We start from the raw sequence: 26,968 nt of genomic DNA on the forward strand, positions 1-26,968 counted from the left end.
AGGCACAGCCGCCAGCACCACAATCAACACGTTTGCATAGATGAGTGTCTCCGTTTATCAGACGATCGGCTACATGAGCCGCGTTCCTGCTGCCAGGACTCCCAGGCGTCTCGTTTTAAAGCCTCACATAAAGCTACTTATAGACACTGATGACCTCTGATCGCTGCTGTTTTGCCCCGAAAAACCGGCTGGCTCTTTAAAACAAAAAAAAACAAAAAAAAAGTTGGATAAACGTTTGCAGGAACAAACAGGAAGTTGGGTAACGCTGGTTTCCAGATGTCGGTGACGGGAGCAGACCTTTCTGAGCCTGCTACGAACAAAGCAGCTTGTTTTTGCTCTGCAACCCCCGAGGACGCAGGCATTCACTGTTTTTAAGTAAAATTTATTGGATTTTTTTTCCCTGTTAGTTGAATGTCACCTCTTCACCCGATTCATGCGTTCAGCTTAAAGTTTTTAACTTCACACAGAAGCAGATAAAAAAAAAAAAAAAAGATTTAAAAGAAGGTCAAACGAGCATAAAAATCCAACTTTATGTTCTCTACAACACTGTGACATTAGAAATGTAGTGTTTGTAGGTTTAGGAAATGTTTACATTGTTTTTTTAAATCGGCTCTAATGTGGGAATCTCAAATTATAAAATGTTGTCTAAATGAGCTGCCAGAACCTTTTCCAGGAAACCTGGCAGGTTTTATAGAACCATGCTTTAATTTCATTTTTGCAATGCTGGAATCAATTAAAAAATATTTTATTAATCCCAAAGGGAAAGTAAGTTGTTCTTACGATAATTACGTTAGAGGTTTTGTCATGGTTGTTAATGTTGATGGCTTTGGGCAGGAAGGATCTCCTGTAGAGGTCAGTATTACAGTGATTCTGAAGAAGCCTCTGACTGAAGACACTGTTTTATGATGCATATGTGATTGACACCAATATTTCTAAAACAAGTTTGCACATTTACTCCCTTTTAGATGACAGTCAGTTTTAGGGTTGTTTTTTTTAGGGATGAATCAATGGGAATTTGGGCCGATGTATAATATCGGTTATCGGTCATATTGGATACCCTTAAGAAAACACAACCCCGCTTCACCACTGCTTCAAGTTAAAATCCCCACAATCCTTTGCTGCATCATGGCCCTCCTCCCCTTCCAGCAACAAAATGAAAATAAATATCGGTTTTTAGTATAAGCCCAGTTTTATATTCTGCAGCAATACCATTTTCTTTTTTAGCATGAACCAATCAGAACGCAAACCACTCTGATGTTTGCCTCCCTGCTTCGCAGTGCCGTCGTCCTGGACGGTAAGATCTACGCCACCGGAGGCATCATGAGCAGCGAGGGTCCCGCCCTTGGCAACATGGAGACGTTCGACCCTTGCACCAACGCGTGGACGCTCCTGCAGTCGCTGCCCTGCCCGCTCTTCAGACACGGCTGCGTGGTCATCAAGAAGTACATCCAGAGCGGCTGACGGTAGTGCTGGACGGGACCGCACCGGGTCGCAGCCAAACCACCAGCCGAACGATGCACGATGATGGCAGCTCAGAGCCGGGTCGCTCGACCGTTTGGTCGGTCTGCATCGATCCGCACGGCTAACCCTGCAAACTCACACCCGTCCCCCCTGCGTCCCTCCCCCCTCTCTCGTGAAACAAAACCCTGTGCAGAATGTACCACATGCTACTTAGCCATGCCAGGTGATGATGCCTAACCTCGAGTGCTGTACGTGTCATGGTAGTAGTTCATCCTCTCATCCAACAGGCACAGGGACCTTCTTAGTAACTTAACAGTTTATTTAAGTGGAGTTGTCTGGGTTTGGGGTGTTTTTCTCCAGTTGCGTCTCTGCCAGATCGTTGTGAATCCTCCACTTTCCTCTTGCCTCTGACCCACTCTGAGCTCAGCGAAAGACATCACCGGTCCATGCTTTTTGTCATTTTCATTAAATCCTGTTCCATAAGACGGTTCTGACATTTAGGAAGCACGACGGAGCCGAGCGGGGCTGCTTTCCTCGTCATCTGCGGGTCAGAGGGGGTTCCTTCTCGTCGCCGTGTCAGGAAGCGAGGTCCTTGTACGTGGATTTACGAGTTAGTTCCAGAACCAGACTGTGAACCCTCCGTGACCCAGTTTGTTTTTGTTTTTTTTAAATATATATTTTTGACGAATCGTTAAACACAGAAGATGGGCGAATCTGGGTCACGCAGGGTTCACCGCTGAGATTCGTGTTGGAGTCGCACAACGAGAGAAATCAGAGCTTTCCTCTGCCTTTACTTTCTGGGACAAAGATTACATTACAGCAGCGAGGAGGAATTCGTCTTTCTGTCGCCATCTGATCTGATACTGAAGGTGGAGGAGGAGAAAAATAAAGCACAATATTCACCTGTGACTGTTATCATAGATGTTATCTGTTGATTCATGGGTTCTCATCCTCCATCAGTCCCCACCCTATGTTCTGATTTATACAGTGTGTTTCATTGCAGCCCACATATGTTGGGTTGATATTCTGTAAATACAGGAAGGAAATATGTATATTTTACAACCTGAAAGCAATTCTGTATAAATGTTTTTAGAAAAAACAAGAAAAAAAAGACTAATAGGATGGATTCAACATATGTCTGTAAATCTGTACCCAGAAAGGAGAAGCTAACAATTGTTACTATTAAACCCTAATACATATACAAGAACGTGGGTATATTGTCAAGTTTGTTTCTGTGAACAGCACGTGTTAAACTCGAGGCCCGGGGGCCAAATCTTTTTATGTGGCCTTGATGTAATCTGGACTCCAGATTACATCAAGTCCCTCCGACTTGTGCAAACCTACAAAATTCACACAAAATCGAATTTTTTTTTCTCCAAACTGGCCAAAAACATTGTGTTTAAGTGACTGCTGCCTCAGCTTTACTTGATGTCAAGTTGCAGTCCACGATCGATGCATCACATTTAACGCCACATTAGCACCACGAAATCTGATTTTGATTGCAGAAAATCAGGATGGACAGAAAATGTGTTCAATATTAAACACTTGATATTTTAATGGGTTCTACCAAAAGTGGTACAACTGGCCCTTTAAGAGCATTCAGATTTTTGATATGAGCCCCAAAATGAAAATGTCCCTGGTGTACAATATTCATAATCACTGACTTTGCTGGTACAACGTGAAGAAGTCCAAGAAGAATGAATGCTTTTCAAACTTGCTGCAAAAAAAAGATTTTTTTTTCTTTTTAATTTTAATTTGCACCTTTATTCAAGTATATCAACAGCAGTTTATTGAGAAATACAGTAAATTTCAAATATAACTTACACTAAAGTAACATAGTGAACAGGTGTTTTAAAATACACAAAGGAACAGAACCGACGGAGCTACAAAACGTTCTAACAGAACCGTGGAACGAAAGGAGGGGGCAGAACAAAACAATTTAGGGAAAAAAACTAACCATTTTCCTTCTGCATACTGGACTAAGCAGTCTCATCTACCAGACAAAAATTGGTTTGTTAGTCCAAACTGGCTACAATTCATAAGGAAGGAAGGAAGATCACAATGTATGACATTTAACAACCCAGATTTTTATGTCCAAATGTAAAATTTAAATCCATAAAACAAAACAAAAAAATCTACTTTTGGCAGAAACAAAGTGATCAACATGACATGACAAAAAAAAAAAAAAAAAAGGATCAGTCTGGTCAGGTTTTTTCCCCCCACTGTGAAGCATAAAGACAGAAACTAACTTAGCTGTTCTTGTGCTAGCCTTTTCCAGTATGTCACAGTCTGTAACCACTCAAAACATAATGCAATAAATTATATATATTTATATATATATATATAAAAAAAAAAGCTGAAAGGGCATTTTGTCCCATGTTGAACCTGAGAGACCTGTAAACCCTTTAATCCCCCCCACAGACGCCAAATAAACCTGCTACACAAACGCTACAAACACGCGTTAATGCTCAATGAATGTTAACTTCATGACGTACAAAAAAAATTTTCATGAATATTAAGTAAGATATTTGCTAATAAATAGTAAGAATGAGATGAAAATCTGCAGGGAAAAAAGAAACAAACAAAAAAAAAAAGAAGGCGACAGAAGCGGAAAATGCTTTCGGGAGGGAAGGAGGAGGCGGATCGGATCGAGGAACCTGAAACTAAAGCTTTAAAATACAGTCTGTGTCATATCCTTAATGCAATCATCATCTGGCTCAAATTCAAAAAACATACAAACACAATCAGAGATACAAACAACTCTTGGGTAACTGCAGCAGCTGCGGTTTGGACTCGTCTGGTACCAAAGGTGATATTGCGGTGGGGATGTTGTGACAGTACTTTTTGGAGCGAGACAAAATAAAATACTGTTGCGCCCAGTAAACAAATTCCGCATTTAAAATAAATTAAGCTGAGGTAGCATTGGTGGGGTTTTTTTTTTTCCCCCTCTCCGCAGTAGTCCAAGTACTAACCTGTCATCGCCAGTTTGCATACTGTCTTTGCTTTCGTCACCAAGGATTAGAGGGGAAAAAGGCAGACATGAGCTTGAGTTAGAGCTGACCCGAGAGGTTCGAGGATTGCTTTGAGGGAAAAAAAAAAAAAAAGAAGGAAAAAAGAAATGGGGGATAGAGGGGAGGCCTTCTCCAGTCCACACCTGCTCAGAACATCTTCAAAAAGCATGAGAACACCGATAAACCTTTATAAAGCTTCAGTAAACACCTTAATTTACCACAGAAAGAAGAAAACTTTTACTGCAACGGCCAGAGATGAGAATCCAGCTTCTCTAATCTGCTGATAGAAAAGAAGAAGAAGCTAAATCATGTAACACACTGTAAGTAAAAGAGGGGTGGGCTCTGCCAAGAATGGCCTTGTTCATTATGAATTTCCCATCCATGCAAAAACAATCTCAATTCAAGCAAAGAAAACTCATTTAAAAAAAAAACAACGAAAAAGGTAACAAAACACATACAAAAATGTAAAAAATAATAATAAAAAAAAAAACAGACGGTAATGACCACCGAGTATGTCGAGTTTAAAACAAGACGGCTAGCGAACGGGCGCCGTCGCGTCAGCACCTTTGGAGGGAGCGCGAGAACGGTTGGCACAACAAAATCCTCGGACTCGCGTCGTTTGATTCTTGCATATAAAAGACAAACTCGGAGGCCGACCTCCGCCGGCTGGCCCCGGGGGCCTGATAAGACGTGAATTCCTCGAAACGTAGGAACGAGACTTCAAGTGTCGCAGATGCATCAGGTGAGTTCCTCTGGGTCTTCTTTTTTTTTTTTTTTTATCCTCTCTGTCGCTTAGGTCACAATTAAAACTATCATGTTTTATTCAGTCTTTAGTTTATATCTTTATAGTCTGTCCATGGTTAAGACCCTCCACATCGAAAGCTAAACTCAATCTGTTCCATCAGGGTTTAAAATAAGGCACACACTAGGCAGTGCAACCTACAAGTCGCCTTCCTATCTGTCCTTCCAGGTCCTCAGTCAGGGTGTTGGTGGGTACAATCGATGGGGGTAGTGGGGTATGTGGGGTGTGTGGGGTGGGAGTGGGCGAAGCTTAAGAGAAGGGAAACATATGGGCTTAAATTTGGCCTAAATATTTTGTACTTTTACATCTTGGCTTGCCTGGGAAATTAAGGTGTGATTCAATTTTGTCAACATACTTTTACACAAAAAATACATTTTATAAACGACAAAGTTTTTTTTTTCCGATCACTACATTAAAATACTTAAATTCCAAATAGTTTGAATTTGTACGGTAAAAGCATTATTTAGTTTAATCCGTTTCTCACTTGGCTCCCGTGTTTGCTGTGCGTCGTGCTGTGTAACTGTGACTCATCAAATATGGCCTGAACATGTGATTGGTTACATTTTACAGGAACATCCTCTTTGGATTAAAATCGACCAAAACAGTTTCAACTCGAGCGCAAACAGATGTGTTTAATAAACATCTTTATCAAAACAATTTAATAATTATAGATTTGATCACTTTTCTTTTTTCTTTAAAAAATATTTATACAATTTTGGCACCTTTGAACTTCCGTAGTAAAGTCAGCTGCCCTCTGCATGGGTCTCTTAAGTTTGAAGTGAAGATTTTGGCAAATATTTTGCACAGCAAGTAACCAATCAGGAAATTCCTTTGATTGGGGACAGTACATACTTCATAAAAATGTAATTCAGAAACCAAAATGGTATTTCTACCTGCACTCAAATGTTTTATTTTTGTTTTTTTAGAGGGATGATTTGTAATCCGAGTATTATTATTCGGAGCAGGTGGTATGAGATGAGCTCCAGGAAAATTTCCTGAACCAAACCAAGCTAAAAAGATATCGATTACTACAGTTAGAATAAAACCACCAAACTTTTACAGTTGAGGTTTTTCGTAACTGAAAATATTTCAATGCAGGTAAATTTGGGTTTGTGTGGAGCATGAAAATATTGAGGGGTGTTGTCGTGTGACTTTACACTCCAGACAAATAAAAGCTCTATAAAGAGCAGGAAAAGTAAACAGTGTCTACTCTCATCTCTTCTGGTTGGTCATTTTACCCGATCACTGTCCAATCATGGCCAGCTTAAAAGCGTAAACTTTGAAGGCGCACGCAAAGAGCAGCTGAGTTTTACTCATCTGTTCAGTTTCACAAAACTGAATCACATATACTCCCCCCCCCCTCAACAGGCATTTTCTTGTAGAAGGATATATAATGTAATTTGAAAGAGCAGAATATTTTCAGCCTGAAATTTGAGCCCACAGAAACATTCAAACTGTGAAGCTACTCAGGACAGGAACAATCTGCTGAAACTAAACTCATAAGGAGGTCCGTCTCCTTTCTAAACCCACTAATTCAAAACACTTGGAGGTCTTGAGGGGGCAGGGGGGGCAGAGGGGATAGAGGGGCTCTTTCCACACCAGATGACCGCTATAATGAACAGGACATGATTGCTCCCGGTCCTGCTGTGCCAACCTCATCACCTAACCAATCTCTCTGCGAGCTTTTTGTTCGGGTGCGGGGTTTGGGGGGGGTAGGCGTTTTCCCCGCCTGTGGCTCAGATATCGAGCGGCTCACGCGGCTGAAACGGCAGAAAGACTCGGCAGCGCATAATAGCGCGGCGATAACTGGCCTGTACGGCGAGGAGTTCCACCCCCCCGTTAAGGTAAAGAGGAGGGGGGGCTGCAACAGTGATTCAGGACGCGGTCGGTCCTCTTCGACGCAGCGCTCCGCATTCACACTTTTGCTGGTGAGGGTCTCGTTAGGTTTGTGTGCGTGTGTAGGTGTGTATGAGCTGCCGGCTGTGGCGAGAAGCGTTCAGGTTCGCGATGAGACGTCACCCGATTTGTTTGTTTTTTTAAAAAGTGAGTTGAGATGTGTTCCCAAGAGCAGCATGGATATTAGGATAGCACCCGAGTAGCACCAGGGTTGCCCGTCACTGTGGGTGTGTGTTGTGTGTGTGTTTGTGTTCGGTTGTGTTGAATGGATGTGGATATGGCCAGGTTCCTGAGACGATAGCACCAATGAATGTCCTCATCCTCACAAATCGGGATTGATTCGTGAGTGTGTGAGAGTGTTCTTTTTTTTTATATATATATTTATTTTTTTGTTTGTTTGTGAGTCTTTGTGGTCCCAGGCGGATCAGGATCTACCTGAAAAGTTTCTTCTCTCCACCTCACAGGAATGTATCAAAATGCTGGATTCTCTCCTCCATCTCCTGTGACACAAACAGAAAAACACACACGCACACACACACACACGCACGCACACACACACAAAAAGAGAGAGAGAGAGAGAGGGAGAGAGAAGCAGACACGGATCAGCACAAACCGCTTAATCTCAAGCCAACACAGCAAAATTGGATGTGTGTACAAAAGCATCTGTGCAACCGCCGTTTCAATATTACTTGGAAATTTCCCACAGCAAACAACAGCTTTCACCATGATAAATGATGTAAAGTGGAGTAAAACCGTCGCTGGAGTAAGATGGGCGATTTCTCTCAGCGTGAAAACAGCAGAGTTTGACACTGACTACATCTGAGCGGAGCCAGAGGAAGAGAGATGGATGTTAGCCTGCAATAGACCATGATTAATGCCTTGAAGATGTTATGCTGCGTGTGCTCTCTAATCTGAACGGCTGATCGGCGCGCGCATCACAGACGCCCCTACCAGATATCAATTTCAGCAAAAGTTTAAATATTATCCAAAAAAAAAAAAAAAACCCATCAACTTTTCAGCAAAAAGCAATTTTGAGCATCTGAAGAGGGGAAACTTTTTCAGACGGGAGCCGCTCCGCATTAGAAAGTTTGAAACTCCCTGTAGAAGCTGGAGAATGACTGCCAACTATAGGCGTACTCTCCAAAGGCCCTGGCTGATGAGGTTTTAATAGTCTTCATTTTCTTTTTATGTAAATACATTCTAAGAGATCGCTGCATCCAAAACAGACAAGCGGCTTTAGAACAACATACCTGATGATTATTGTTGTGCTTTTCCAGGGTGGAGAGATTACACAGCCAAGATCATTAAAAAAAACTAATTGGGTGAATACAATTTAATTTTATGTATTTTCTCTAATCGACATGAAGTCAAAATTACACATACAGGCTCACATATTAACTTGAACTTGCCAAAATACGGGTAAAAGCCCCAAGTTGAATCTCAGCCACACATCCACAGGTTTTCATGCGACAGGGTGAATATTTGACCGTTTCCCTTTAGCAGGATTTGGTAGAGCTGATTCAAACCGTTTTTGTTTCCTGGCACATGTTCAACCTCTCTGCATAACGTCCACATATTTGGACGAGGCTGAGGCCGGGGCGTTGGCATGGCTGATCCAGACGCTTACTGGCAGTTTGCATTTTCTACTCCAAAACCAATTTTGATAGATTTTAGAGTCGTCTGTCTTGTGTTCAGATTTCAGCCAACGGATTGAAGGATTGTTGGCGAGCTGCTCCTAATCTAAACTCAAGACAATTCAGACTTGCCGTGGAACTTACCAGAACGGGCTGTCCCTGTCGAATGTCAGTAAACTCTGAAAGACCAAGCTCTTGAGGAAAAACCTCGTCCCCCTAGCATTCACACTTCTCTACCTCCTCTCCTGCGCTCTATTTCTACTCTGTCACCTCTGACAGACTGGAGAAAAGGCATCTTCCAAATGCATAAAGTTGAACACACCTGACCCAACCCCTCAGCCCCCTCTCAGGTGTAAATGTCGAAGACCAACCCAAGAACTACACAAACTAGAAACTGTTAGTACCCCAATCTTAGTGCCTGAGGAAAAAAAAAAGAGAATTTTCAAAAACTATCGAGAAAACTTATGTGGTCAGAGGGGGCAGGGATGTGCCACGGAGGAAAGATAAATGTTCCAAGAGTCCAAGTGAGACCTTTAAACCTAAAAACGCAGTAGGAACTGTGAAGGAAGGTGGGTGCAGCACCGTGCTTAGGATCACCACAATGATGGACCAAGAACCAACTAAAGACTCTTCAACTTCACCTCAAACCCACATGAAATTTTTAACTGGTTTTAGAAAAAGGAAAGCAGCCAAACACAGAGCTTCTAAAAAGGACACTGACCTGAAGTTTATTAAACATTTATAAGCTTTGAACACCAGGAATCGGATTCACTACATGAACTACCATGTTTGTCAAAGTTGATCAAATATTTAAACAGAATCGTGCCAGAACCTTGTTAATGGTTTCAAAATGTGTTCTATGCAACGTGTGACAAGGGCATCACACAAAGAACAGTCTCTGTGTACAATGCTTTTTTTTTTAAATGTTCAAAAATAAATGTACCTGAAACAGACTGAGAATCGTGTTTTTTAGAAATCGATTCCAGCATGAACACAGAAGAGACCAAAGACATCATTAAAATGAAACTTATTGAAGTAATGAATGCATGCAATCTAGTAATCGGCAGTGAAAATTGTGAAATCGGACAATTTAATCGCTTAAATTTCATGATGCAATGTTTGTCTAAAGTAAATGCTGCATCGAGCCTGATGTTGGTGGTAAAGAACCAGCAGATCTAAAAGTCCCGATGGAGAACAATAGCAAACCTGGATCATGTTCCAATCAAAGCATTACCACCATGCTAATGCAACTACTTAACATTCAGATTTACTTCTGCCCTTTAGCCTGACACTCTACATCTTGCACAAACTTCAAACTTACTTTTAGTAACAGGTTTGCAAGTCTCGAGGACCGAAGGAACATAAATAAACCAGCTTTTTCAAAACCGACATGGAGCGTTCCCAGTGCAATAATCACAAAAAAATATATAAGCAGCGTATTTATTGTTTTAACTTTTATCGCATAAATTAAGCCCTCGGTACTTCTGCCTCAGCCGTCAACAGCAGGTCGCACAGACTAAACGATAACGGGGCAATAAGAGGTGGAAGCGATGCGCGACTGCATGAAATATGACTTATTTAGAAAAATCTAAAAAGGCGTCAGGCCATTAAACACGCCCAATGTTTTAGGCACATGTATGCTTTAAGCATCTGTGATTTATTTATTTCTTTTAATCCCCCCATTTATCACTTGTACAAAGAACACCGAGATGCTAATGAGCTCCACGCTGCTCTGCAGATCTAAAAGTTTATCAGCCTCGGAGGCTTGGGACTGCATCGTCTCTAAAGTCTTTACCGTTGCAACGCGTACCCCTGCGGTTGACCAGATGCAGTTACATTAGAGGACTAAACCGGGGAGCAGCGGGGGGGTGGGGGGTGGGGGCTTTCGAACACGTTTCCTCAATGTTAAGGGTTTGTGGCGCAATAAAATCCCCCTGGGTCAGACAGAAGCCACCGTTAATAGGTTTGCTAAGGTCAAAGGGTGTTGAGGGAGCTCAGCAAATTCACTAGCATGTTAAGGCGATACCTGTGTAGCTCTGAGGAAACCAATTCAGATTAATTCTGGTCATTTTGCTCCATTTCATAAGTTTTTAGTCATTTTGGATAAAACGGAAGACATCTGAAACCAACCACGAGTTGAATGCAAACTGCGGCTCACTAGAGTCTGCTCGTTATCTAACGAGAAGAAATGTGGCCGTCCGACTCTCGTAAACATCACACCATCCGGATCAGGAACCATGTCAATGAAAACGGGACGCGCGATAAAAATCTCCAGAAAATAATAGTTAACTAGAAATGACATGCCTGGTTTAAGCAGTCAATGAATGTTTATACTTAAAATTAATTAAACACAACTGAGCTGCTACCGAGCATCCAATAGACCTTAACTGATTTGCAACGTCAAGAGTACGAGTACGCGGCGTCTTGGGTGTGCAGAATGGAGCGACGTGGAGACGAAGGTGTGAAATGGAGTAACAAATCGCCGTGGAGTCGTGGGGAATAACAGAGCCGTTTATTTAGCCAATTCCTTTACGGCTCTGAACTGGATTTCGTAAAACTACACGGACATTTGCGGCGTATATCTGCTGAATTTCATGCAACCCGTCTTGGTGGAAGCATTGTCGCAGCACGCATTTGTATCCATTGCACCCTGAAAACTCTTTAACTGCACTTTAACGTTCGGGCAATCAAAAACATTCTTAAATTTATATGATCCGTTCAGATGTGAATCGACGTCTTTTTTTATGCACTGGGCTCAGCTATTACACATAAACTGGGCACAGATTGCTTAGGATCAGACTCAATGGTAGGGATGATAAAACGGTAAACGCTGAAAGAAGCAATGCAGGAGTATAGTTAAAGTAAAAGGTGTTTGGAGCCAAAAGCGGCATATTTAACAGGGACCCAACTGAGGTGTTTCTCTGCAATATGGAGGAAGATCAAGGCAAGATAAGCTCACTGCTAGATAGCTTCACAAGTAATTGGATTTATTGGACAGTATTAATACTACGCACTAAAGTAAACATCTGGCAGGAGCACGCTCGTTTCCCTTAACGCATCATCCATTTGTGACACAGGTGTTAAATTACCGAAGTGCACCGATTTAGTTTGAACTCATCTCATCTACCTCCATCAGAGAAACTGATTTTCATTTCCCAGCTACAATTTCCTACAGCTGTGTGTGTCCGGTTGGTTAGCAATGAAAAATCAACAGCGCAAGTGTTTGTTTTTTTTTTCCTTTTTTTTCCCTCCCTCTGCTACAAAAGACAAAGTGCTGAAAGATGACAATCTCGTGTGTTATTTCTGCACAAAAGGTGTTCTTTCACAAGCCAGACAACAGCTCCAACGACAAATGGAAGGGCTGCATTGTGTTCGCTCCGAAATGGGAAAAAAAAAAAACAAAGTTTTCTGTTTCATGAAGGTTTTCTCTTTGTGCGCGACTGTTCATCGCGGATACAAATAGTCTCAAACGACACTCGAGCCTTTCAGAATCTGTTGTCCTGAATTCAAACAATCCAGATTGCTTTTTGCAATTAATTTTTAGAGCTCAATTGTTCTTCAGTCATGTCGTTTGGTAGGGTCGTGGCGACATCAAAAAGAAGAGACAGAAAGGCAGCGTGTTTTAGAAACAATAAAGACTTCAGAGCATATTTTAGGCGTCTAAATGTCAAACCTGGGGAGAAACAGAGTTCCAAGTCCACTTTGAAAGTTTATATAGTTTATAAAGTAAAAAAAAAAACACTAAACTAAAATTTAGAGATATTTCAATCAGATGGACGAACTGATAGATGAATCTTTAGCAGCTCATGCAAAATAAGCAAAAAATTTAAACTTCTACAGAGTTCAGTTGGTTTAAAGTTTAAACCAACTGAACTCTGTAGAAGTTTAAATTTTTTGTAAGTTTGACCATATGTCTTTCTTTTTTTCTTTTCTTGAATGGTAATAAGGATAAAATGTTATGCAGAGACGGATAGTCACGGTGGAGGGCGCGAATAGTTTTCGTCTTGCTAGGGGGGGCGTAACAGAAAATAATTGAGAACCACTGGTTTAAACGGATGCACCATATATTGGTACCAGAAATATCCGAAATCAACAAATTTTCATCCCTGCTACTTCAGCATCATATTGAGTTGTCCCCCTGCACAGATCCAGGTACTTGGGGCCAATCCGAACCAGAACATTTGGATAAAAGCCGAGCCGGGTTGCCGTGGCGAACAGAGCAGACACAGTTTCTCTTGCTGTAACTGTAAGAGGGCTGCGGTTCACTCCATCTGCTGAAAGGTCAACCCCCTCTGAAGACAGACGAGCCGTGCCGGGAGAACGACGGCAGGGGGAAGTACAGAAGACAAATGTATGGACATGCTCCGTTTCACTCAGCACTACGATTTACACACAAATACCACGAACCGCTACACAGAGCTACATTAAAGTGGAAGGTAGCTGCTGACGCCACATCCGACACGAGCGCCGCCCGCACGCCTTCTTCGCTCTCTGGGGAGTTTTACAAGGAGAGATGACCTGCTGGGGGAGTCAAGCTGCCTGTTGAAAACACTGGCAAACAAAACACGTGCCAGATGAGCTGACATTTCTGCTCTCCAAACACCAATTTGGGCTGGCAGCATGAGATGAACCCAGACGCGCACCCCTCCCCACCTCCACCACCACCTCCTCCTCCAGCGGGCCTGTCGACAGGCGGCACCACCTGGCTGACTGGCTGGCTGGCTGGCTCGCTCGCTCTCTCCCGCTCTCTCTGCTACTTCCCCTCTCTGACATTCTGACAACCAGCCCTGGCTACCAACGGCACGACACCACCACCATCGCTGGCCCCCTGTCTGCTCTGACATCCTGCTGCAGCAGCAGAGGCAGCAGCAGATGACCAGATGGGATTCTGGGAAGCTATACAGCAGTCACTTCTGTAAAGAAGACTGTCAAAAGAAATTAGCGGTAAATAAAAAGAAAAGGTCATCAGCATTAGAGATCTGTTCAGCTTTTATCGAGGAGGGTGGGAGGGGGACTTCCTGTAGCAGGGAGGGGTTCCGCCTGACTAGATTTTATATTCTGATAAAATCATCTTCTGCTCAAGTCAAAAATTGGAAACAAAGAAAGAAATAAAAAAAAAATAAAAAAGTGACATGCCAAACTGGCTGAGACTTGTGAGGCATGCTCTCCGAGGATCTGTAATGAATCGTTGTGGATTACGGATCCCATCTCATCGCCACACGTCCGCATCGCCATCGCCTTACCTTTTACATGCCCTCGTTTAGAGCCTCCGCTGGCCTCATTAGGACTTCTTCTGGGGCCAAGAAAGCCACTGATACAGAAAACGCCTCCATCTCAACCCGATATAAACTGTACTGATGCCATCATTGCTCGGCTCCCACTTCCACAGAGGATTCATATCCTGGTTCTGTCATGATCTCGGATACTTTGTGTTTATTTTGTGTGTGTGTGTGTGTGTGTGTGTGTGTATGTCAGCTTATCTCAGCGTTCGCCGTGTGTCTGGATCTAAACTCCTACAACAGGGATGTGCCTTCCCAGACATCCTTTGTGTACCGCAACTGTTTTGCAAAAGCAAAAGCAGCTACAAAATACACATGGGTAACTCAACAAAAAAAAAAGGTTGGAGAACTGTAAATGTTGTTATTACAGGGGTTTGTTTCTCTTTTTCACACTCACAGCTCTGTTGCATCTTTCAGCAGTGGTAAACAGGAAACTAAAAAAAGCTAAATTAAAACAAAAATGAACAGACTTATGATGGACAGAACAAAGTTGTGGATTGATGGAGGTTGGACAGACGATCCAAAGAAGAAACAAAACTCCTCTAGAGCTGCTAATGTTACCAAAAAAAAGACAACTTATTCTTATTTCAAATATCTACTGTATGTACTTTGTCATTTCTGAAGAATCACTATTTAGTTTCCATTTCTAGGTAATTAAAGAAAAATGGGATGAATACAATCCCTTCTATATGATGTTGATATTTTTGGAAAATTAAGTGAAAATAATAGATATTTCTAAGAATACATTACTGGTGCTTTTACTTTTATTATGTTGTGGAGTTCAATTATACAAGTAAAAAAAAAAAAAAAAAAAAAACATTGTGGAAGCACCAAAGTGTCGCAGTTTGCAGACTCCTGATCTAAACTTTTCCGAAACATTTCCAGACTACATAAAGACCCTGTTCATCTTTATAAGCTACTTTTTGTATCCACTCAAATATTCTTTATATTTTTCTAACTTTAAACTCGCTGATCAAAAAGAAGAGGCCGTCTCATTGCAGGTTACACAGAAAAACCCCACAAATGATCAAAGAATCCGCAGTGAGAGGTAAAACATCTTACAGCATGAAAAATAAAAAAGCACAGCAAGTCACAGTGTCTACAAAATATCTTGCTCTGTAATAATCTAATTAAAAACAAACTATAGTAAAACAGTCTTTTTTTTTCTTCTTTTTTTCCACAAGTCATTATAGTGTCATTAGCAGGATTAACGTCTTGTGATGAGTGCGCTGGCAGCCCTCAGAGATGAGTACCTTTGTCTAATCAGTTTTCGAGCATCACTCTTCATCTCGCCTAAAAATGATCACTTATGGCTTCGAAATACAAAAATGGCAACAAGCAAATGATGCAAAGCCTCCAAACAAAGTATTTCATGAGGTCACAACATCCTTCACTAGTGTCTCATAGTAATTACTGGGAGCTTAAAGACATCATACTATTTGTATTTTCTGTAACCCGTCTCCCGGGTTACAGAAAATATCAAATTAGATATACAGTATGTGCCTTACATTTATTGGGACGCCTGTTAAACTGTGTGCGATACACATAAGTTACGAGCAATGTGTAAAAATCTTAATTCACATATTGGTGCCAACATGTGAAATGTACAGAGCATCATTGGTTTGCGTCTTGGTAAAGAGGAATGGAAAGACTTTTTAAATATAACAGAAACAATTTTTAATTTACGTATTTCTTTAAGTCAAGAGTTTCATGGAATGACTAATGGGTAACATATAAGTTAATTTTTTCTCTACAGTATGACTAGGGTGTGACACAGAGGCTCATTTCTCTTAGGGATTAACCGTCGGGCAGAACAAAGTCACGTGTTTATGCTGAGCAGAAACCAACGGTTAAAAATGTGAAGAACAGATGAATAAAAGCTTATAGCTGGAGAACAGCAGTGGCTGCTATTATTGAGCTACCAAGACTCTATTCAAGCCTTTAGACACCACACATATATGAAAAAAGATAGCTAAAGAGTGATACCAGGAAAAGATTTTCCTCTCTTAACATCATAAACATAAACCCTACTGAGATTTTTATCTGGAACAGCTATGGTCAGATGAGACAAAATTGAGCTTTTCAGCACGGAGTACGAAATATATGCTTTTGCGGAAAAGCACATCTTGTCTGCTGGTTACCATGAGGAAAGGATCTGTGATGCTATGTCTTTCTGGTAACCTTATCAACTCTTTGAAATGTCAGTTTAAACTAAAATGTAAAAAAAGATCTAATGGATTTCGCCCCAAAACTGGAAATGTAAAGCCATTGTGCCTTTAAACCAAATAAAGTAAGACAAATAGGCAAAGAAATGGCTTCCCAGACACCTAATCTACTTTCTTTAAAGTCTCAATGAACTAGACACAAGTGTCCTATTTGCAAAAGTCTGACTTTGTTTAAAACAATTATTTGTTAGTGTAGAATGTCTTTACCACTAAGTAAATGTTACCAAGTTACAAATTTGATTTTTGGATCGTTTTCTGTTACATTATCTTCTCGCAACAAAGTCATTTATTTTGGGGCGTTTCACTAGAGATGCACAGATCTGAAATTGATATCTGTATCGGTTCTGATATTGGAAACAAGTTGAGAACGGGTATCCATTAGGGCAGATCTATTCGGTCTAATTCTATACTTTGAGCGACGTCATCTGTATTATTTATTTTACATTATATTTAGAACTCCTAATTGCACTTTCTGAACCAATTGAAAGAAGGTTTGCTGCATTATTTTTTTATGTTTTTGACCAAGATGGTCAACCTGTTGTTTTTATCAGTTTTGGCATCTTTATTATTTATTTTAATTTAGCCATTTTACTCCTAATTACACTGTTGTGTTGTTTTTACATGTTGGACCAAGCTAGTGGTGCATTTAAGTGTGTTGATCCGATCCAATTTTCTGTAACGGATCGGTATCAGCCGATGCTAAACCTCACATTGGTATCGGAAGTGAATCAGTGTAGGGACAAGCCCTCAAATTGGGTGTCGATAAACGTAGCTACCACTGAGCATTTAGCATGTTGGCACCGATATCTGAACACGGTACCACTGAGATGGGATTCGGGGAGGAGGGTTCTAACCTGCAGCAGCCGGGTCTTGTCGTATTCTCTGCGGTGCCGATAGATACACTGGCTAAGGAGGGAGTAGAGTCTCTCCAGCTGCTCCACGCTGTAGCCCTCACTCTTCTTTACCACCATACTCAGCAGAACCTGCAGGGAAACATGTAAACGGAGATGTTACAAAGAACACATTAATGTTTTAAACATTCTGGGGGAAAAAAATAAACCAACTCAAATGCATATCATGAATTATTACCGTGTTTACAGAGAGAGACGGTAATGATACAGACACAGGCAGACAGTCGTACGCGGCCGTATGACCTGGCACGTAAAGCGAAGCCTGGCGCGGCGAGTGGCGCTTGGAGATGCGGCATTTAGAAGTCAGAAGTATTCAAAGGCAATTAGGATCAGAGTGACAGCTAATTAAAGCTAATCATAATTAGAACTAAGTTTACATTTCACTGCTACTTTAATTAAAACATTCGGAGCAGTCGAAGGCTCTTCTAATTGACCTGTTCTTCACATTTTACCCGAGTCAAAGTCAGCTACTCTGTGCGGGTTTAGTCAAACGCAGGGCTCATCAGAATGCAAAGGGCTGCGACTGCAAAGGCACAATAATTAATGTTATCACCCCTGACACCAGGCAAACAAGGAAATCTCCACAGCAATAAACGTACGCATATGTGTGTGTGCGCGCGCGCGTGTGTGTGTGTGAAGGCGTGTGTGTCTTTTGCGCCCGAGGTAGTCAGTGTCCACGTGTCTAAAACTAAAATCAAGGCGATATTGTGATTAATAAGACATGCGTGTTTGTCAGAGCCTTTCATCAATGAACATGTGAGAGGTAATTACAGTGAACAGGGAGGAGGGAGGCGTGTGGGGGGGATTACAGAGGTAAAAAAAAAAAAAAAACGGCCAGCAGTGTATTAATCACTGAACTTCATCCAACAATGATTTGCGGTTAAATAAGAGCGCCTTGATTAAAGCTAACATATGAACAAGCACCAAGAGAAACTTCACTGCCCTTTTAGGTGAAAATTTGGCCAAATCAAACAATTCTTTGCTTTTTTTTTTCTCCTTTGTTCCTGAGCACAAACTGTTCCGACCGAAGCTGCCGAGTTTTAAACCGACTGAATCTTACAGCTGTTACCGACGAGGTATCAACAACAGCAAGCAGGAGCAAAGCGCCGCTTAAAAATAGAACAGCTGAGACATTATAAATGCAACATTATCACAATGTTATGTCTGAGTCACTTTAAGGAGGAAACAGAATATTTGTCTTAGAGATTTTTTTTCTGTGTGTACTGATTGTTTTCAATGTTGCTGCACATTTGTAAGTATTTTGTGGTGTCAGCAACAAGATCATTATTACCTGTTGCAGTGACAGGTGATGACAGGCGATGCCATTACATCACCTTTTTACAGATGATGTAATGACATCACCTGTAATGACATCACTATATTACAGGTGATGTCACCTGTGATGATGGCATCAAATCAGTGTCACAATTTGAAATACATCGAATGTGTAATTCAGAAAAACCTTAATTACTGATCTGATTATCTGTGGCTGAAGTATTAAATCTTTGGTTCTGAAGCTGCAAATAGCAGAAAAAGATGAAGAACTAAGCATTGGTTATACATGTTAAGATAATAAATGATAGTGTAAATACTTCTGCTGTTCGTTTCCATTGTATTTCCACTACAGAATGAAAGCAACATTGAAAAGTGGCATGCTTTCAGGGTGTCATTCTTTTGATTGAAACTTAACAGAAATAAAATGCTGATTTTTTTTCTTAAAAATTTAATAAGAATTATATTAGCTTTTTCTCAGAAATAATGTTTCTGTGAGTTGGGAGCACTGCTGACCCCAGATCTTAAGGTACTCTATGTGTACTAGTCATGAATAAATCAAATGAAGAGGTACACACATGCTTTTATTGCTTCCTGAGTGCACACGAAAAGTCTACACGAGGCTTTATTTGCATAAATTATTGGTGTTGCAAGCAGAACTGCAGTTTACTAGCTTGTTTATGGAATTAACAGAGGAGATCCAACAAGCAGTCCTCCGCTGGCTTAAACTCATTTCTGCTCTTCTTTAAGGATTTTTAACACTAAAAAATGTGCAGTAGGTTTTAACAGAAAGATAATAGTTGTTATTTTCAACAAAAACCACATTTCTCACCTTTACTTGAATTTTAATAAACTCGAAAAAGGGCATCAAACCATACGGTGTTCAGATGTTTGCAGATTTCAGTTGCCAATCAGAAATAGCAGCTGATCAGCAGAGAATTGGTCAATTCCCATCTTTGGCTGATTGATTGGTGCAGCTCTAATTAACAGCAATGAAGAACTAAAATAAATATACTCAGTCCTGCCTTCTGTTTTTTTTTTGTTTGTTTTTTTTTGAAAATTTAACGCCAAATGAATTAAATTATACACTCCATCTTGTGCTATTATTAAATCAGATATAAACATTGGCATTGGGATTTAATCAGATTTTTGGTTTGACATTTGGCCCCAATTAGCTCAAACTGGATGAACATCTGTGAAATGTTTTTTAATGTTAGTATTTAACTCTAAGAAAATAAAGCCAGTCTTTCTGTATACAGCCCACATCAACCAGATTAGGCCATTATTCAGTAGTTAAAAAGTTACAAAAAAGAAAACTATAGTTTTTAAATTGCTGTGTTGTACCCCATATATGCATAATTTACTTCAATTTTTAGACTAGACACATCTAAAACATTGACTATTATTAAGAACGAAGAAAAATCTGTTCACCTTTTGAACAAAAAAGCGAGGAGACAGGACTGAATGCATACATTTATAAACTTAATTCCTGAAGAGTTCTTCATAAAAATAAAGAAAACTATGAACAAGCCTGACAAGCCACTTCATGAGACTGTTATAAAACTGTCTTCAGCCAGAGGCTTTTTCAGATACGTTGTAACATAGACTGCTACAGGAAATTCTTCCTGCACACCCCCATAAGCATCTACACCAACTCTGAAGAAAACATTTAATTTCCCTCTGTGATTCATAAAGTTTCTTTGACTTGAATACCTTTCAAACACTCACATGTGCAGCATGGCAGGATAAGATTTTAACCTGAAAACCTCCAATTGGTCATTCTAGTAAATCTAAATAATAGCTATACATAAAACACACACTCAAAAACCTTTTCAGGCTTTTGTAATAACATCTTGGACAATAACAAACAAATTTAATAAATCTAACTCAATCATTAGACACTGACAATGTCCTGCTGGTGTCTGTTTGGGCTTCAGTATCAAATCGTTTGGATCAATTCAATACAGCTCAGAGGGAAAAAAAAATAAAAAAAAAAGGATAACATCGCTTTGAGACGTCTTTTTAAAGAGCCATGCCTAAAAAGCTCCAATCAGCATCATTTCGACCCGTCGCGCAAACATGAGAACGGGAAGGTAATTTTCAACTGCAGCATTCCTTTCCATTTCCATCATGCTTCAGTATGATAGAGAGAACACCTTTTTTCCTTTCCTCCGTAATGCAAGTCCTAACCTCGAGCTATACTCAGTGTGTAACAGAGCCTCTCCTCACCTCATTTTCAGTCCCATTTTAACACTTTTGAACAACAAAAACCTCTGCTTCCAGCATGTTTGTCTTTTCTCCCTTTTCATGTTCCACATTTTTCTTTTCCTCCTCCCCTGTCTGTCCCCTCGCTTTCTTCTCTGCCTCGCGCAAAGCTGATTGCAGCAGTTTACTTCCCGGCCCTTTTTTGTTGCCGGCCTGATCGGGATGCCGCCGTCAGTGTGTGGTAAATGGTGTGCGAGTGTGTCTTACACAGGCTCAGTGACTGAGTGAGCTCACAGCACACAAAAGGCCAGTAATCCCTTGCATTAAAGACTACTACTGACATGGGCCATTTAACCTTAGCCCTCTAAACTCCCTGCACTATTGTCCCCTCCCCATCTTTCTTCACATCTCTATTCTCAAGTGTCTTCAGACCACAGATCAAGGGTGTGGGATGCTTCTGCTGGAAGAGAACAAATCAGGATGGTGATATACGGAGCTGCTACAGTGCCTTACAAGAGTATCCCTACTTCTTGCATTATTTCACATTTTGTCACGTTACAAACACAAATTTTAAGGGTGAAGTATTATGCTCCTTTGAAAAAAAAATAGGATAATCCCGTGGTCTATACAAAACATGCTCATTAAATTGCACAACATCATTCTTAGATAATGAGATTGCAGTCTTCCGTCACTTTAAGAGTAAAATAAGCTGCTGGCTTTACAGCCCGTACTCAACGTTTACACTCACATGTGAAAATAGGTCCAAACAGATGCACAATTACACAACCACACATCTTTGAAAAGCAGAAGTTGAGCCTCCTGCACAACCAACAAGAATGCAGCAAAAGGTTGTCATTTCCAGTGGCCATTGGTTAACTGTGGCTCTGTGACTGTGGGTAGAGTTGTCGTCTTGTGATCGGAAACTTGTAAGTTTGATTCCAGCTTCCTCCTGCCACATGTTGGTGTGTCCCAACTTATCTCCAAATAGCCTACCAATCTGTGTGCACGTTTGTGAGTGCAAACGTATATAGGGTTGGGGTACTTTTAATGAATAGCATGTAAGTGAATTCTAATGATTTCCCCCACCACCTGAATAAACATGCATTTTTACTTTGTTACTTGAAATCTGATTTCACATTTTGATGCCTTGAAATTGCCCTCTGTCTCTTTAAGAAGCTCCTGCTCTTTCAGCAATTCATCACGACGGTAACCACTTGTAACCATTCTTAGGAAGCTTGGCTGGAGAGTGAGGCTCCGAGGTTTTTGGAAATAGGTGTTGCTTTTTGAGAGCAAGCGTTGAAGCGCCTCCGAATCGTTGCCATGGGCGATTCAAGGATTTTCCAAACATGCATGAAAGAATCAAAGCAACACTCCAGGTGTGTTTTTGATGCGAAAATAACATCGTAACATTAAGTTCAAAAGAGGTGATTTTACATTTAATATTTTCACTTGTAAAAATTTTGAAAGCCCTCGGTTGTTTTGCTTCCACTTCACAAAGCTGCATTAGTTTATATTGGTTGATCACACATAATCCTGTTAAATACGTTTTAGTGTTGTGTTGAAACGTGGCAAAGTGTGAAGACATTCAAAGAAGGGCATAACAGTGTCACAACTGAACCCCGCTCCCTTTTTTTGCAGCGGCGTAAACTTGTCTCACTTTCCCCAACAAAATGCGTTTCATAAATTCACAACTTTATGGCTTTGAGAAGAGACAGCGATTTACTCTTGTGAAATGTGTAAAGCGCTGCTGTGATGCTGTCTAAGTTTTATCGTGTTGCACACAAACCTTCTGTTAAACAAACAAGCTGTGAACAATCATGCATGAAGACAGTAGCCGGCTGTGATGTGGTAGAGGGTCTACTTTGATCACTGAACGCGTTTCTGGCTACACCGACTTGTGTGTGTAAGAGTTGGGGAGTCTTCCTCGGCGCTGGCTGAGAGAAAAGGGTTCGCAGGCGGTAGGGGGCTTGAAACCCAACAGTTCCTGTCACCAGGGACACCATTAAGCCTTCAATATCTGCCTCGGAGAGCACAATTCCAATCCTCCTTCCTGTTTTCCTTCCCCCACCCTCCACCCCTCATGAGGCACAACCAAATAAATGAATTATAAATGATTCCGGTTTGTTTGTTGCTATAAAAACCAGTGGAGTTTACGAGGCCGGAGGTGGTACATGATGGGGGGCGATTTGCAACAACAACAAAAAAAAAAGCCATGGGAGAAAATAGTACCTTTTGCAGTGGACCTGGTCATAAAATACAAATGAAGATTTTTATTTATTTATTTTTTTTATCTCATCAGCCATCCAGACGTTCTGATTAATTTTGAACAAGTCTTTATTAAAAGGTTTTCATCAAAAAATTATGCAGGGATATGTGTTAGCAACTAAAGTAATAATTACTACAATGTTATTTGGGAATAGTAGATCATATAAAAAAAAAAAAAAGCCAAAATGAAGACTGAAAGAGTAAATGATTGTAGATTTCTTTGGGTCATTACTGATAATAAAATGACAAAGAAATCTCAAATTAGATATATACACAAAGTAAACTGTCGAAAACTCGATTTATATTCTATAAAGCTAAACATGTCCTGGAGGAAACAGCTCTAGAAACTAGTAACCAAGAAAGAAAATAACCAAGATAACAAGATTAGTAAATTGATTGGATGATGCTGCTGCTGGAAGACATTGGATTTAAAAATAAGTTTATACATCTACCCACTCCTTTGAATGCGTAAATATAATTTATTATTGTTCTTTTTCTTGCCTTGTTTTAATTTATTTTCTTTACATACAACTGTTATTTTATTACACTAATTTCAATATACCTTTTTTTTTTTTTTCAAAAAGCAAAACAACAAAAACAAAAACCTACTGAACCTGTAGCTTTAGATTTCAGTGTCTTCAGTGAGATGCTAAAAAAAAATGTAAGTGGTGTAAATCGAGTGGGAAAAAAAAAAAAGGTCAAATGAAAATATATGGAATTAAATAATAAATCGAAATGTTATCATAGTCACCGCCGCGCCAAGATCAATAAAGGAGTTACTTTTGATCAATACGGAGCTCCGAGACTTTCAGCGGGCTTCCTGGGGATCGGACGGATCGAATCCTTCTAGATTATTTCCTGAAGAAATAATCTAGAAGTCAATCCGCGTTTAATAAGTGCCTTTCCTTGCGCATTTGAAAATTTGATTTAGCGAGAAGACCTTGGCTGGTGAACTAAGCTGACTGATGAAGTTTATCCATCTACCCAGCTTAGCACATAGTGATAATTAAATAAAGGGGGAGCTCAGTACGTTTAAACCCTTACGCATTTATGGAAGGTTAAGTTCTACAAATCAAATATGGTTAGAGCGATGGCTCAAATATAGTTGTTGAGAAAGACGGAGAGAGAGACAGGGAAAAAGTAGCAAGAGCCACAAACTGTTTTGGTCTTCTGAAAGAAAGTAATAAAGAACACAAATAATCCATGGAAGCAACACGATCTTTCATTAGATGGATGTGGGAACATGTAATTTTAAAGATAAAGAGATCCAATGTCATCAGTTAAAGAAGAACGCGGCTCCGTTTTGCTCTTCGTATGTGGAATGTAATCTGTGTAATATTTATGTGTGCCGTGGTGTGAAAAGTGTTGTTTTGAATCATGCTGACCATGCAATAAGCCTTGCAGACAGCCCATGTATTATGAGAAAATGCTCCTGGAATTTATATATTTATATATATATAGTGCAAACAGAATGAAAAGGCTGGAGACATCAAACTCAGCAGAAAGGCTTAAAAGTGCTGGAGGTAAATGTTTAATATAGAGACACATGGATAAGAATTTTGGTCCCAAAAGATGTGGGTATCAAATCTGCAAGAAGATTGAAGAGCATTCAAAAAAATATGTATTTTTGCTCTCCAGGCATAAAGAGCAGAAGTAACATCACACTGTGTGTGAGAAAATATCTGGACAATAGGATCTGACCCTTTAAGAAGAAACTTAAATTAATTAGATTTAACATTTTAGTTTGACTTTAGCATCATCTCTGACTAAAACGCTTTGCTGACACGCAAGCTAGTTAGCTTCAGTAATGGCACCTACACTAAAAGGTGTTTGTTACTCCGACCTGATGGAGCTTCGGCATGGTGCATTCACTGACTTGTAAGAGATCAGACCTTTCAACAGCAAGTCACAACAAAAACACGCCAACATGTCACTTAACCAGAAGGCGCGGCACTAAATTCCAACCAATGGAGGCTGAAAACACAAAACTTGTCGACCAAATACGTAAAAGTGCCTCTAAGACTAAAAAGGTGAACAATAAATAAACCAACAAATACTTAACATTTGAAAACAGTACACCAGGAGACGTGGAGGAGGCCGTAGGAGGGCAACAACCCAGCAGCAGCCTCCGCCTTTGTGCAAGAAGGAACAGGAGGAGCACTGCCAGAGCCCTGCAAAATGACCTCCAGCAGGCCACAAATGTGCATGTGTCTGCACAAACGGTTAGAAACCGACTCCATGAGGATGGTATGAGGGCCCGACGTCCACAGATGGGGGTTGTGCTCACAGCCCAACACCGTGCAGGACGCTTGGCATTTGCCAGAGAACACCGTGACAGAGTCTGGAGACGCCGTGGAGAGCGGTCTGCTGCCTGCAACATCCTTCAGCATGACCGGCTTGGCAGTGGGTCAGTAATGGTGTGGGGTGGCATTTCTTTGGAGGGCCGCACAGCCCTCCATGTGCTCACCAGAGGTAGTCTGACTGCCATTAGGTACCGAGATGAGATCCTCAGACCCCTTGTGAGACCATATGCTGGTGCRGTTGGCCCTGGGTTCCTCCTAATGCAGGACAATGCTAGACCTCATGTGGCTGGAGTGTGTCAGCAGTTTCTGCAAGATGAAGGCATTGAAGCTATGGACTGGCCCGCCCGTTCCCCAGACCTGAATCCGATTGAGCACATCTGGGACATCATGTCTCGCTCCATCCACCAACGTCATGTTGCACCACAGACTGTCCAGGAGTTGGCGGATGCTTTAGTCCAGGTCTGGGAGGAGATCCCTCAGGAGACCATCCGCCACCTCATCAGGAGCATGCCCAGGCGTTGTAGGGAGGTCATACAGGCACGTGGAGGCAACACACAATACTGATCCTCATTTTGACTTGTTTTAAGGACATTACATTATAGTTGGATCAGCCTGTAGTGTGTTTTTTCACTTTAATTTTGTGTGTGGCTCCAAATCCAGGCCTCCATTGGTTAATAAATTTGATTTCCATTGATGATTTTTGTGTGATTTTGTTGTCAGCACATTCAACTTTGTACAGAACAAAGTATTCAATGAGAATATTTCATTCATTCAGATCTAGGATGTGTTATTTGAGTGTTCCCTTTATTTGTTTGAGCAGTGTATATTCTGTGGATCGGCAGGTAATGACTTTTGAGTTTCATCAATGTGATCTTCTTAAACCTTATCAAAACACAAAACTTAACATGGTAAATGATCAAGACAACATAGGTCTGAAAGTAATAACTGCAAGGCAATAATGCCTCCAACCCTTCAGTCTGTTGTTTATGCATAAAACGTGAAAGCAAGTTGACAACACTGCTTTCCCTCCGCCTCCCACTCTACCTTTCTCTCAGCGTGATTGGTTTACAAAAGCGTTTACTTCCACACCGAGTGACTGCACGCCGACTGTTCGTCAACATGGGGTCGACTTAAAGAGAAGCCAAGCATTCAAAATGTCATTTTCAAGAAGTGTGCGACTAATCAGGAGTTCCAGATCTTAAGATTACACGGGGAGAAGGTGGAATAAGTTTCAAGAGGGGCGCAAGTGTTGCGAAAGGGTATAATGAGTCAAACTGTAGGTTTGGAGAAAGTACGGCGAAGCAAAAATGGCAGCAATAACAGATTTCTACGATTACATTAAAAGGTGTTGACACACCTGGCTGCCACACACAAGGCCAGTGGGGGGGGGGGGGTGCAGCTATGTGACCAAATCAATATGTAAATAGCAGCACTGTCAACAACATCGGGCAGAATGAATGTAATGAAAAGAAGCACTTCAAATGCCATTTTATTGACAACCAAGCCGCAGACCAGCACTGCTATTATGCCGTTTTCTTTTCAACAGACATGTGGCTTGGCCACTTTGCTAGAGGGGCCCCTGCTGTCATTAGAGCTAAAAATGAAACAAGATGACAAACTGAAATAGCTCCTCTTTTTTTTTTCCTTTTTATGCTGACAGGCTTCTCTAAAACAGGAAATCCTGACATGCTTTTAAACGCTACG

The 26,968-nt window shown here is 40.9% G+C and overlaps 2 protein-coding genes across 5 annotated transcripts in view; one reads left to right on the forward strand and one right to left on the reverse strand.

Annotated features, from left to right (window-relative positions):
• Nucleotides 1-2,668, forward strand: part of klhl29 (kelch like family member 29) — a 273,769-nt gene extending 271,101 nt beyond the window's left edge. For all 4 annotated transcript variants that reach the window (XM_008398295.2, XM_008398293.2, XM_017302252.1 and 1 more), the window contains one exon: nucleotides 1,278-2,668. In XM_008398295.2, coding sequence (XP_008396517.1) covers nucleotides 1,278-1,461 — 184 coding nt within the window. In that variant the 3' untranslated portion in view covers nucleotides 1,462-2,668. The remainder of the gene's footprint in view (nucleotides 1-1,277) is intronic.
• Nucleotides 2,669-5,267: 2,599 nt separating this feature from the next.
• atad2b (ATPase family AAA domain containing 2B) overlaps nucleotides 5,268-26,968 on the reverse strand; it is an 86,358-nt gene continuing 64,657 nt past the window's right edge. Inside the window, exons 27-28 of the mRNA XM_008398289.2 lie at nucleotides 17,163-17,291; nucleotides 5,268-7,670 (exon numbers count right to left, since the gene is read on the reverse strand). Of these exons, the coding sequence (XP_008396511.1) occupies nucleotides 7,629-7,670; nucleotides 17,163-17,291 (171 nt within the window). The 3' untranslated portion in view covers nucleotides 5,268-7,628. The remainder of the gene's footprint in view (nucleotides 7,671-17,162; nucleotides 17,292-26,968) is intronic.

This window comes from Poecilia reticulata, linkage group LG21 (assembly GCF_000633615.1).
Source record: "Poecilia reticulata strain Guanapo linkage group LG21, Guppy_female_1.0+MT, whole genome shotgun sequence".
NCBI classification, from domain to species: Eukaryota; Metazoa; Chordata; class Actinopteri; order Cyprinodontiformes; family Poeciliidae; genus Poecilia; species Poecilia reticulata.